The 13,153-nt window shown below is 27.1% G+C and overlaps 1 protein-coding gene across 1 annotated transcript; it reads right to left on the bottom strand.

Moving 5' to 3' along the window:
• Positions 1-2,050: 2,050 nt before the first annotated feature.
• Positions 2,051-3,822, bottom strand: LOC17892045 (NAC transcription factor 56). The gene is made up of 3 exons (XM_006297906.2): positions 3,435-3,822; positions 2,930-3,237; positions 2,051-2,844 (listed from the first exon to the last, which is right to left on the bottom strand). Exons 1-3 carry the CDS (start codon positions 3,622-3,624, stop codon positions 2,242-2,244), a joined length of 1,101 nt encoding a protein of 366 aa, XP_006297968.1. The 5' UTR covers positions 3,625-3,822; the 3' UTR covers positions 2,051-2,241.
• Between the last annotated feature and the right edge of the window lie 9,331 nt (positions 3,823-13,153).

Genomic DNA, 13,153 nt, shown 5'->3' with positions numbered 1-13,153 from the left:
TCTTTATTTCTAATGTAATATATGTAATTTTAATTTTTCCAATTTAGTATCATTTGTTTCCAATTATGAATAATGTCAAATTTTCTTTCAAATGTAATATATATAATTTATATTTTCCAATTTTGTATAATATGATTCTAATTTCTGAATTTTGTAAAATTTTCATCTTTCTTTTTAATGTAATTTATGTAAATTTAATTTTTAATTGTTAATTTGCATTATTTATTAATTTAGTTTAAATTTTAAAAAATTATATTATAATAATGCTTAAGTACCCATGAATTGGATCATGAGTGGAAGGCTTTTTTCTTTACCATTTCTAATTGATTTTTTTTAATTAGTTTTATTAAAGTTTAATGAAGCATTTAATGTTAAGTACCCTTAAGATGGATGATGAGTGGAGTTGCTCTAAGTTCTCTGAACAGAACATACAATCCTGCTGCACAGAACAGTTATATGACTATAATTGTAATTGTATGAACCTTGGTAGAATATATATGACTATGTTCTTAAAATTACGTTTATTTAGTGTGGTGTAATTGTATAGAACTATGGTTAATGGAATAATATATATGGGATATGTCTAATCAAAATCTAAGTTGTGAGCAGATTGACAAAAAAAAAAAAAAAATTTAATGGAGGAGAAGGCTGTGAGTGAGCCGATAGAAAAGAAAAGTTGTGATCAGAAAATGACACCCACACCTGAACATACATATCTGGAAACTCTTTTAAGTAGGGGAGGTTATTTGTTCATATCATATAATTAATATATGTATATCATCAATGACAAAATATTACTACAGTTTTAGGTAAGATGCATATGACATAGCTAGCTAGTATTTTACAATTCATTTTTAAAGTTGCATAAAACAAATTGACATCATATGTATATGGATTCTGCGATTGCTTTTATGTTACGTTCATTTTTACGCGTTATAAAATCGTTAACAAGATATTATAGCATCAAAAAAAACGCAAATTTTTATGTTTTAAGTAATGAATATATCTGCTCTTGGTCTTCTTCTTCTTTTTCCGTTAATTATTGCGAATTTGTTTGGCTCTTGCTTTCAACAAATTATGGGGTTGATGATACAAAATAGTTTCTTACTGTACAAAATAGAGGATTGGTTTGGTATGAATTTAATGATACAAAACAAACAAACAAAAATATTATATAGAATATAAGAAGATAGATAAATCACAATCAACGTGAGATGGCCCTCGTAGATTATATTAATAGCTTTACATGCAATTATTGAAATTTCTTATCAACACAACGTAGTTTTAAGCTTATCATTACTTTTAATTAGTTCAGGATGTTTCTAAAGACGATTGGTGTGTTCACGATATTTTATAATACGAAGTCTATGTAAAATGTATTTTAATGTTTACAGATGATGCACTGGCCACTGCATGCGTCGTTTTATGTCTACAAGTAGAAGAAGTGGAATATAAAATTATGATAAAGCAAGTCATGGGCTAGCTTGAAATAAAAGAGATTATGTGATATAATCCAACTGGGGATAATTAAATTAGATAGTATTGTTATTCTTTTGATTAAACAGTTTTTATAAATATAATACATATTTTTCCCTTCTTTTTTTTTTTTTGGGGTCAAAACATATTTTTCTCTTTAAAATGAGAGTTTAACATATCGTTTTCCAAAAGCATTTAATTTACTACCTTACTTCAACTTAAAATCATGTATTGTATTGAAATATATACAAAACTTTTTTATTACTCCTAATGTTCTATAATTCTATCTATATATATATATATATATATATACATTATATGCTTTAGAATATTGACAGTTTCATTGATACGATCAACCATGAATAATATATATATAGCATATGTGAAGAAAGCACAGTTCGTTTACACAACTATTTTCTTTTCTTTATATAAATTCATATCCTTTACAAGAAATACAATCTCAAAATATCATTGAGAGAACTATATGCATCTATACAATCTCTATATATATAAACATCTAAATACATAATATTTATACGTTTTATATAATAAATTTTAAAAAACAGTAATCGTGTTTTTTTTTTTTTTGGGTTTAAAAATCCTATGTTTCTTCTATACGTTCTCATCCTCTTTAAATAAATCTCCTTTCCTCTAACCCCCTATACCAATTTAATTAAACCCAAAAACATATACGCAAATCTCAAATAATTATATATATAAATAGAAATAAAGCCCACCAATCGGAACAATTCTTCACAACGGCGGCTAAGAAGGGTACCAGTTTAAACCGGGTAATTGGTACGGCGTCGTTCTGAATAATCCATCTCCTAACACACCACCACCACCACCTTGTTGTTGCATCAATATTGGTGGAGTCTCTTCCATCATCGTAGAAGACATGTTCGAACAATCTCCTCCTCCGCCACCACCGTGAAACCGCTTGCTGGGAGATGCGTCCTGCTCCTCCTCGGCTACAGGCCAATACGGCACAGGAAGAGCTCGTTTCAGACTAGCCATCATCATCGGCCCTGAAGACGAAGCATGGTTCAAACCAACGACCTCGGAGTTATTGTCGTGATCCACTGAGTCGGTACCCATGTTGTTGATCATGCCACCTCCATCGTATAAACTTGTGTTACCGTCGGAGAAAATACCATAACCACCACCGGAGAATTTCCCAGGGAAAAAATTCATCGATCTTGAGACATTGTGGTGGTGATGGTGGAGTCCTGTAGCAGTAGCGGCCATTGATAACGACGGAGGAATCTTCCTGAAAATGTAATCAATCATATCGTGATCCTTATCGTTATCCACATGTCGACCTGCGTTGTTCTTCTTGTAGATTCGACATAACACCCAATCATCAAGCTTATATCACAAGAGAGAAAAAAAAATCAAGATCAAGAAAACTCAAGATCAAGAACATAGAAGAGAAAAGTAAAGTAATATATACTCTGAGTGAGTTTTTCTTGTTGCCGAAATCACAACCAGGTGGTCGATTGTTAAGTTTGTTTTCGATGAGACGATACTCATGCATGATCCAATCACTTTTAATGCCTTTTGGTGGTTTACCACTGTAGAAGACGAGTGCCTTCTTCACACCAACCTTTTGGTTACCGTCGGAAGCAAGAACCGGTTTATCTGTACCGGTAGCTTTCCAGTATCCTGACGTCGCTGCTCTGTTCGGTCTTGCTCCGTTTGGATACTTCCGATCTCGAGGACTGAAGAAGTACCATTCTTGTTCTCCAAACGACGCTTTAGCTACAACCAAAAAAAAAAAAAATAGAAAATTACACAAACAATTTTTGTTTTGTTTTAAACAGTTAGATCATACGTCATCGCATACAGAGATGATCTTTGGAAAAAAAAAACTTTAAAGAACTCAAAAATTCCAATAAAAGAATGATGAAAAAAAAAAAGAGAGTCGATGATGATGATGATGAGGGTGGTGTACGTACCAGGAAGCTCCCATGGATCGAACTTATAGAGATCGACCTCGGCGATGATGGCGACAGGTAAAGGAGCAGAGGCGGCTTTGCGTTTGAGGTAGTGAACCACAAGCTCTTCGTCGGTTGGATGAAACCGGAACCCTGGAGGAAGGTTAGGCTGCGGCGGTGGAGGACCACCGGATGAATCGGTGCTCTCCATTGTATTGTATCCGTTTTGGAAAATTAAAAAATCTAGCACCGTGATCGGATGTTGTATGAGAAGAAGCTCATATTACTCTACTACTCTCTCAGATTTTTCTCTAATTCTTCTTCTTTTATTTTAATCTGAGGTTGCTTTGAGATTCTTCTTTTTTTTTTTTTGTTGGTATTGGTTAAGGGGAAGGAGTGCTGAAAAATGCTTCACAGAGTCGGCGTTATCATACTTTTAAATGGGCTTTGTATAAAACGCCAATTTTGTTTGGGTTTTAATCCTCTGTTCTTTCTTACATATTTATATACACCCCCTGGCTATTTAACCTACGTACTAATTATGCAAAACCATATGTTTTTTTTTTCTCAAATAATAATAATATCAAAAAGTTTTTGATTAAAAATTTTGAAAAAAATAATAACTATAAAATAAATTTTTATTTCGGAAAATACTATATGTATACTCTCAAGTGGGTTAATATGTGATCAGTCTTTTTTCCATGTTTTTTTCCCCCAATTAGAAATTATATTTGCCTAACATGCTATTTTCAATATGACACGATTTGTCTAAACATAATACGTAATTTAATTATATATTTTTTCGCTTCTGTAAAACTAGCTAAAGTTATACGTAGTAACCAAAGAACTTTGTCTTTGAAAAACAAATTGCAGAAAAATAGTCAAAACATTACCATACCTTTAGTTTAGTTATATAAGTAGATAACTTAGAATCATATATATATGATGCTACTCAGTAATCAGCTATAAGTAACAATAAAAAAAAAAGTAATTAAAAAAAAAAAAGTTGTCCAAAATTTAAGCCGAGTTTAGTGTGCTTTGGTTGCACATAAAAGGATTTTAATGTGGCGACAACGCGACACATATACAAAGCCTGAGTAATCATGTCGAGTTTTGTGTAATTACAAAGTTAGCCAAATTGCATGAGGGGGTTGATTAGTTATTTACGACTACATTGTTTTGTGTTTTTGTGTTTTCCCTTGCGACACAGAACGAACTAGGACAAAACAAAGAGAGGAGGATCGAATTCAACGTCGATATCGATCTTAGCATAAGATCAAAATATGTATAATTTATTAAAACCGTAAGATTTATATTTATATCGCTTTCATAACACGTAAAAAACAAATACTCGATACATATACATATATATTAACTATATTATACATATAATTAAGACGAAGATCAACTACTGTATTCCAAATATAACAATCTTGTATATGCTTATTAAGGAGTCGACACGTGTGATTCTTAGTGGACAATGTATTCACACGTGGCAATCGAAGAGATGGGGCCCATGTAGTCGCCACGGAAGGTAACAGATTGATGACGTGGAAATGGATGTATGGGTCTCATCTCTCATGGGTGTGTTGAACCAAAGAAATATATTATATAAAAAAATAAAAAACTTTTTACGTTTCAGATGTCATATGTCACGCTTTTGTTATTTGAGATAATCGCACCACCACATTATTTCTTTCATTTTTTTTATAGATTTTAAGATTAGAAATATATATATATATATATATATATATTATTTTATCTTAAGATTAGAAATATTATGGAATGGAAACAAAACAAATCGACCCATTTCATGTGATTGTTTTTCTTCTCAAAGTTTCGGTTACTTTTTTATTATTATTATTATTTTTTTTTTTTACGTTTTTATTATTTATTTATATACGTCATTAAGATATGATTATAACCATGCATGTTGTCTCGACCACTACTAAGTTATTATTATTAATTTATATATGATGTTATGTTATGAGATTCCTAGTCCTAGGAGTGGTTTCTTTTGATGACTTTTTGAGTTTTTGACTTCCGACCATGATATGATATTCTCTTATCTATCTTTTTAAACAAATGTGTGTTCATATATTCAAATACAATTGTATTCCCAAGTTTTGTCTTTACAGAGCACTTCATTTTTTGTTTTCAATAGTAAAAGAAAAAAAAAGAAAAGAAATGTGGACCATATTTAACACACGTTGTACCTACTCAAAAAAAAAAAATTTAAATGTTTTTGCCCTCTAATTAGTCAATTACATCATTTTTAGTCACATCCATCAGATCAGATCATCTTCAAAGAGACATCCTTCTATTTGCATTGTCTCAGGAAAAAAAAAGAAAAAGAAGAAGAAGATTTCTAGTGCTTTACATGTTTGCACACCACTTCTTTTCCTAACGTTCAAAGAACCTCAACTATAACAAAACTTAATTGTTTTCATATATATATATATAATATTTACATAGTTTTCCTTACTAAAAATATATACTTGAAACTAATTTGGAAGGGGACCATATTTGTAAGTGTTATATATATTACATAGTCAACAGAACAGAACGTGGTCGCTGGGATACTGGGCTTATCCCGTATGTGTGTATGTCAGTGTTATGGTTTACTTTGAAAATATCAACGTATAACTAACTATCTTTGATTGATAAACTTACCAGATCGTACATAACGATGTTATCCTGCAACACTTCCCAACTTGAATATATATATATGTAATATCCATGGACTAATTAATTTTAACATGTTTAAAGTATTTTATTTTCTGTTTTCTGTTACCAGTAGTTTCTACTTATATATATACTAGTTTAGTATCCGTCCGATAGACGGGTTATCTTTATTTAAAATTAAAGTAAAAATAAAATTTATTATAGCTTATAAAAATCAATTTCCAAATTTTTTTAAAAAAAAATATGAAAAATTAATTTTATTTGAAAAGATAATTTATTTGGTTTGAGGTATCAAATAAACGTGTATATATATATTATATATATACATATATATCTCTTAAAATTCGTTATTAAACGATAATTATAGAAATCTAGTAATGTCAAATTGAAAATCACCAAAACATTTGGGAGCTATTTGGGAGCTATTCACCATTACTAATAATATTGCTAAAATATTTTTAAAAATCTTAATTTAGCAATTATCCTCTAAAACATGATTATACCATTTTGTAAAAAAATTTATTTCTTAACTTTCAATTTTTTTAAAAATCATTCTCAGACTATGAAAATTAATAAATTATTATTAATATGATGGTAAAGTTCTTTCAAATTAACATCAATCTAAATATGATGTTAAATATAAATATAGTCATTTGTAAATAAATTCATATAAACAACGCAAATAAAAATAAAGATTCTAGAATAAATTATAGCATCATTGAGGAAAACATTAAAAATCTTTCAAATACGAATTATAAAAAATTACAAATTTTCTTTACAAATATTTTAAAATTACTATATGACTATTTATATTGAACTTTGTTATTTTTAATTTAAGCTAAAAATATTATTTTCGAAAATCTTTTATTCACCCTTATGTTTTAGACACTGAAATTGCTCAGTGGCATAATACATTCATACATAAATTAAAAATTAGACAAATATAACATATTATAAAACAAAAATCATGAATAAAATTATATATTTAGTTAAACTCAAAATCTAATTTATTTGTAAACTGTAAATCCTAATTCTCCTTTATGAACCCAGACTGATAAATAACCTTGTTTAATTGTAAAACCTAAATCTCACTACTCTTTAATAAACCCAGACCGATATATAATATCGTTTAATAATAAAATCTAAACTATAATGCAGATTTATAAACTCAACATATAACCCTTATAATTGTAAAACCTACAACTGGCAAAACCAAAAATTAGGTTAATAGTTGAAGAGAATTTTTGAGAAATACCCCTTTTGGTGTACTCCTTTTTAAAAATACACCAATTTCTATCTATTTTAAAAATATCCATTTTCAAATATGAAAAATTGTAAACTTTTATATAGTTTATAAGTTACATCTAGATCATCATTACTATTGGGAGACTCAATACAAATATTTTTAAAGTTTTAAAAAGGTTCTAAACGGCATTTATAAGACTTTTATTAGGTTTTTATAAGGTTTAAAAAGTTTTTACATGTTTTTTAAATAATTTTAAAACGTTTTTAAAAGGTATTTATATGGTATTTAAATTTACACACATAGAAAGATAATTTGTGTCTAAATATATAAGCTTACACATTTTTTTTTATAAATATCAATTTTTTTACTTTTTAATTATCAAAAATACCCTTTTTCCATACCACTTTTTAAAAATACCCCTATTTCAAACTTTATAAAAAAACCACTTTAAATGTTGAAATTTATCCAAATATGTGTGAAAACTTATAAATATACACACAAATTACCTTTATATATGTTTAAATTTTTATATATCTTTCATAAATAGCGTAAAATAACTTATAAATACCTTTTAAAAACCTTATAAACCCTTTTAAAAACCACTTAAAAATCTTATAAAACTTGTTAATATGATTTAAAACCTTTTAAAACATTATAAAATAATTGTATCAAATTTCCAAGTAGTAGTTATTATATAGAAGTACCTTATAAACCATATAAAACTTTATAATTTTTCATATTTAAACATGGATATTTTTGAAAATGAATAGATAAAGGAGGTATTTTTGAAAAGGGGTACACCAAAAGGGGTATTTCTTAAAAATTCTCTTTATTTTTTTATATATTTTTTTAATGTTTTTGTTTAAAAATTCTATTTGTATCTTAATATTAACAAAAGTAGATATAACGTATTGCGACATCTTATGTTTTACTTGACACTTATCATGATCACGTGAGTTAGTAAATTTAAAAACCAAGTTTTGACATATAATCTCGTTTAATTGTTAAACTTAAACCATAATTTTAATTTATAAAGATAAACCATAATTCTTATTTATCATTTATATACCCAAACCAACAAATAACCTGATTTAATTGTAAAATTAAAGTTTAAACCTTAATCCTCTTCTGTAAACAAAAACCGCCATATATTCTTGTTAATTATAAATTTTAAATCCCTATCTTATTAATAAAGCAAATTGACATAACTGAAATTAGATTATTTGTTTAATTTTATTAATAACTTTTTAATATATAATTCTGTATAATATTTATTTTATATATTTCCTTCTTCGATAGGGTTAATAATATTTCTATTTTATCCAAATATTAACAAAATTAGTTATGCCACGTGTCAACATCTTATCGTTTATAATTGACACGTGTCACGATTTTGTTAATAGCTGACTTTGAAAACCAAGGTTTATATAATAAGATATATAGTTTCGTTATACCTTTTTAATTCCACATATGTTGTGTGTATTTTGCAGTGTTTAAAAGTGTTTTCGAAAAGAAACGGTTGCTTCAATTGAAAATGTCATTTAAAGTGTTTTGGTATCTCGATCTTGTAGTGTCTACCTTTTCAATGTTTTTAATTTCATAATTTAACATGAAAATGTTAGAAATTCAATATTTGTAAGTTATATAAAATAAATCTATATAAAACAATATTGTGATAATGAGCTAATCCGCTCATTTTCTCAATATAATGGTATATAGTTATGTTTGGCAAATAGATAATGGGTATAACACCTTTGTCATTGTCAGTCAACTAAGTAGGTCGTTCCGAATAATATAATTTGATTCTGTCCCAAATGAATGAATTACTTTTGTTAAATAAATATCATCTTTTGGACTAGGCGCAATAGACATCTCAAATGGAAAGTACCAATTCACTCCTACTATGTTAAATATATGCACCAACCAATCAGTTCTAAATTTTTAAACGTTTAAAATTCAACAATTTCGACCATCTCGATTTTAATCTCCTCCAGCTAAAACACATTAATAAGTGGGATGCCAGGGCAATTCAAACATTTAGGCCATGAATGTTTGCAAGTTTTTTGGTGGTTTTTGAATTATAGATTTTGGTTTTTGGATTTTAGTTTTTAGTTTATGGCTTTTAGTTTTTGTGTTAAAAACTTTTTAAAAAAATGAAAAATAGAAAAAGAAAATTAAGTCACGTTAAACAAATGAAAAACTCATAAATATGGATTTTAGATTTTCTTTACAAATTGACAAAAACCATCAAAATCTAGATTCCCTATATTTTAGGAAAACCATTTTGCTCATAATCTTGATTGACAATAAAGTAGATTTTCTTAAAAACTAAAACTAAAATTAAGTTCAAAATCTACAGCCATTCAAGGTCTTAATATATTGACTATTATGCATATTTATATAGTATAACAATAACATGACATGTATCATGTATATATATATGTACATGTATGTTTCGCAAGGTTGGTAAATTTCACTCTACTACAAGGCATTTAATAATAGTAAACCTAACATCAAACTTTTTATTGTATTTAAAACGTTCCTCATAAAAAAATCTTTATGGAGAAAAAACGACCTACTTTCAAATAATTCACTGTGTGAAGTGTGAACTTTTGTAACCATAGCTTTCATCATGTGATACAACACTTTTATTCTATATAGAAATATAAATATCTATGCCAAATTAAACGTCATATATAAACATTACACGGTCTTATATGTAACGTGACTAGCCAAACATCCGACGATTGTCAAACATTTTGACAATGTATTCCCTAACTAGCTTTATCAAACATTAATTGTGCCATATGATCCAAGCATCTTTATAATTATATATGTACCTATGTTATATATATATACATATATATCTTAGCGTTCTAAAGAAAGTGTCAATTAGATGCAAATTAGGTTGCTATAGTTAGTGATCACTCAATTTTAAGTTTTTAAGACACATGTCTTTGAGAAACAACTCGGATGAGTTAACTGTTTTATTTTTTTCAACGTGTTTAATGTCTTATTTCCAAAAGAATATGCTTTTCGAACTGATTTAGGTCTTTCCCGGATATAACGAATTCATCAGCAGTGAACATATTATACTTTTTTTAGGGTAGATATGTTTTTCAAATGATGGAAATGTAAAATGAGGTTTCGAGACTTCCTTTATATATCTTACAAAATACTTGATCTGGAAATGATCTTATAAGTACATATATACCTAATTATATTAGTCAAATCTCCAAGAGTTGAGAATAATAATATTAAAGACAACGAACACATGAATCTTATGACATCAAGCAAAGCTTTCAATTTTATTTTATTATTTCTTTATATACAAAACGGATTCGAGAAAAGCTCTTTTTGCATGACCCTTTTAATTTTTTTTAATGCGTGCTCCTGTATTTGTTTCACGAAGAAAATGCTGTTAGTTCTGTTTTTCAATTAATATAAACTAGTGATGGACCCGCACGTACATGCAGGGTTATTTTTACAAAATTACGATTTTTTAAGTATATGCTATTTTGGTAAAATTTTGTTATATGAATTTATTAAATAAACTATATATAGACATACAATTGTAAAATATATATATTATATTACATAATAAAATTTTAAAATTATTTAAATGAAAATGATAAATGATATTACATGTTTATTTTTTAAACTAATCAAAATATTTCTAACTGTTTGCTTAGAGATATTAAATCGGATATGAGTTTGGCTTTAGTTTAAATTATTTTATGTGTAGTTTAGAATGGAAAACCCGTCCTGTCTTTATCTGTCTCGTTCTGACCTGTCCCGTCTCACCCCGCCCCGTCCCGTCCCGTTTTCTATCTGTCATAAAATTTCTGTCACATAATTGTTTCTCTTTAACACATAATCATTTGTCAATGTTTATTATAAGAAACTTGGAAAAGATTTAGACGGGATACCCGTATTCCTCGTTTAAATATTTATTTTTATCAAACTAATAAAAATGAAATTATCAATCTAAGTCACATGCTCCCACCATTTTCATTCACAAGACACTGTCTGTAATCCTAGCATACACAATCCTTGTTCGATTTTTAATTTTATTGATCTTTCAGTTTCATATTTATTTCTCATTACTTTCTTCAACTCAAAGATTCATGTTTTAGCCTTTTTGTTTTCTAAAGATTTAGGTATTTCTATTTTTTTAATACATGGATTTATTGTAGTTTTGTTATCTGAAGTATACATTATCATCTTGTGCCCGTCACTTCATGTATAAATATTTGAAATAAATAGGAAAGTGGAAATTAAAGTTAGCAATTTAAATTGTATGTCATGTATCGTACTCGTAGTTTTATATTTGAAAGTTGAAAGTGAATTTAAATTTATGACCGTGTCTCATAACAATTATATCTAATCATGTTTTTTTATGTGAAATAATTCAGATAATATTTATTTTCGAATTATATGTTTCCGTCTCGAATCCATTCCTATAAGTTTATATTTTTTAAAATAAATAACACCATTTACATGTAACTAAATATAATTTTAATATATGTAAAATTTCATATAATAGTCCAAAAGTAGAGATTTATACGTCCCAAAGTTGAATTTTGTTCAATATTTTGAGATTTTTAGAATTAAATATAAATAAATGTGATATGTGGATAATCTTAATAGAAATTCTACATGTTTATAATCTCAAAATGTAGTTTATAATTTGATAAAACAATTATTTAATATTTGATAATAGTAATGATATGCAAGTTGCCAATGGATGAAGATTTATTTTGTTAAGATTGTGTGAAATTAATAAGAAAAATGAAGTTTAGAATAATCATTAACTAACTGCTTGACCAAATAAAAAATCATTAACTAATTGAATTAATGATAAATTTTGTAGATATCTTTTGTGCTATAATTGCTAGATTGCTTTTTGAATATGAATATTTTTATGTGAAAATAAGAAATTTATGTGATCTAGAATGTTTATTCGCATGTTTTAGCAAAAACATATTTAATCATTGATTTATTTAAATTTTATTTAAATATTAAATTATATAGATTTTTCAAAATTTGATGATATGATCAGTTATGTATATACTACTATGTAGAATTTGATTAGTTGATTATTTCATAAGCTAACATATTTTTTTTTATCTTTTTATTTTTCCATAAAAATGTTATTTGTTTTTTTAGATATATGATGATTTTGTTTTATTAGATTTCATTCTATATAAATTATTAATTTCGAAATTATATTAGAATATTAAATTAATATTAGATATGTTTATGTATATTCAAAATAGATTTGTTTACATATATTTAATTTTGAATTTAACTGTCTACTTTTTATGGTAAAATATTATTATGATTTCCATAAATATAGATAGTTGTTTTTTTGTTTTTTTTTTTGCTGTCATTAATTCTGTTTGGCAACTGGAATATATTTCATGAAATTTTTTTTTAAAATTGAGGGATGTTTGGCTTCAAGTTGTCCTTCCCAATTAATAGTATAGATGTGTGTATAATATACATATTAATGATACACATATATATATATATACGTAGTATCAAAATTAATAAGAAAAACTACATAATAACAAAAGACAGTTGCATGAGATTAATTTAAGTAATTATAACACAACTGTGAGAACTACGTAAGTGCTTACGATGTAGAAGATGTAGAAGATCAAATTCTTCATTATCTCGCCATGAACTATATATTCGAGTGAAGTGGCCGTCACTGGTCAGTCTCCGATTTACTCGATCTTTTTCTTTTTAAAAGCCGAAATTAATGAAATTTCATAAAAAGAATGAAAAAATAGTTAGTGTTTAT

Source organism: Capsella rubella, unplaced genomic scaffold (genome assembly GCF_000375325.1).
Source record: "Capsella rubella cultivar Monte Gargano unplaced genomic scaffold, Caprub1_0 scaffold_3, whole genome shotgun sequence".
NCBI classification, from domain to species: Eukaryota; Viridiplantae; Streptophyta; class Magnoliopsida; order Brassicales; family Brassicaceae; genus Capsella; species Capsella rubella.
Note: the sequence above shows the minus strand (reverse complement) of the source record. Positions and strands in the feature narration are given on the sequence as shown.

What these genes read in the sequence shown, in the direction of transcription:
- LOC17892045 (XM_006297906.2), bottom strand. Translation starts at nt 3,624, where the DNA reads ATGGAGAGCACCGATTCATCCGGTGGTCCTCCACCGCCGCAGCCTAAC. An exon ending in CGATCCATGGGAGCTTCCTG is followed by an intron (nt 3,238 to 3,434) that starts GTACGTACACCA and finishes TTTTGGTTGTAG; the next exon opens with CTAAAGCGTCGTTTGGAGAA. An exon ending in ACAAGAAAAACTCACTCAGA is followed by an intron (nt 2,845 to 2,929) that starts GTATATATTACT and finishes TTGTGATATAAG; the next exon opens with CTTGATGATTGGGTGTTATG.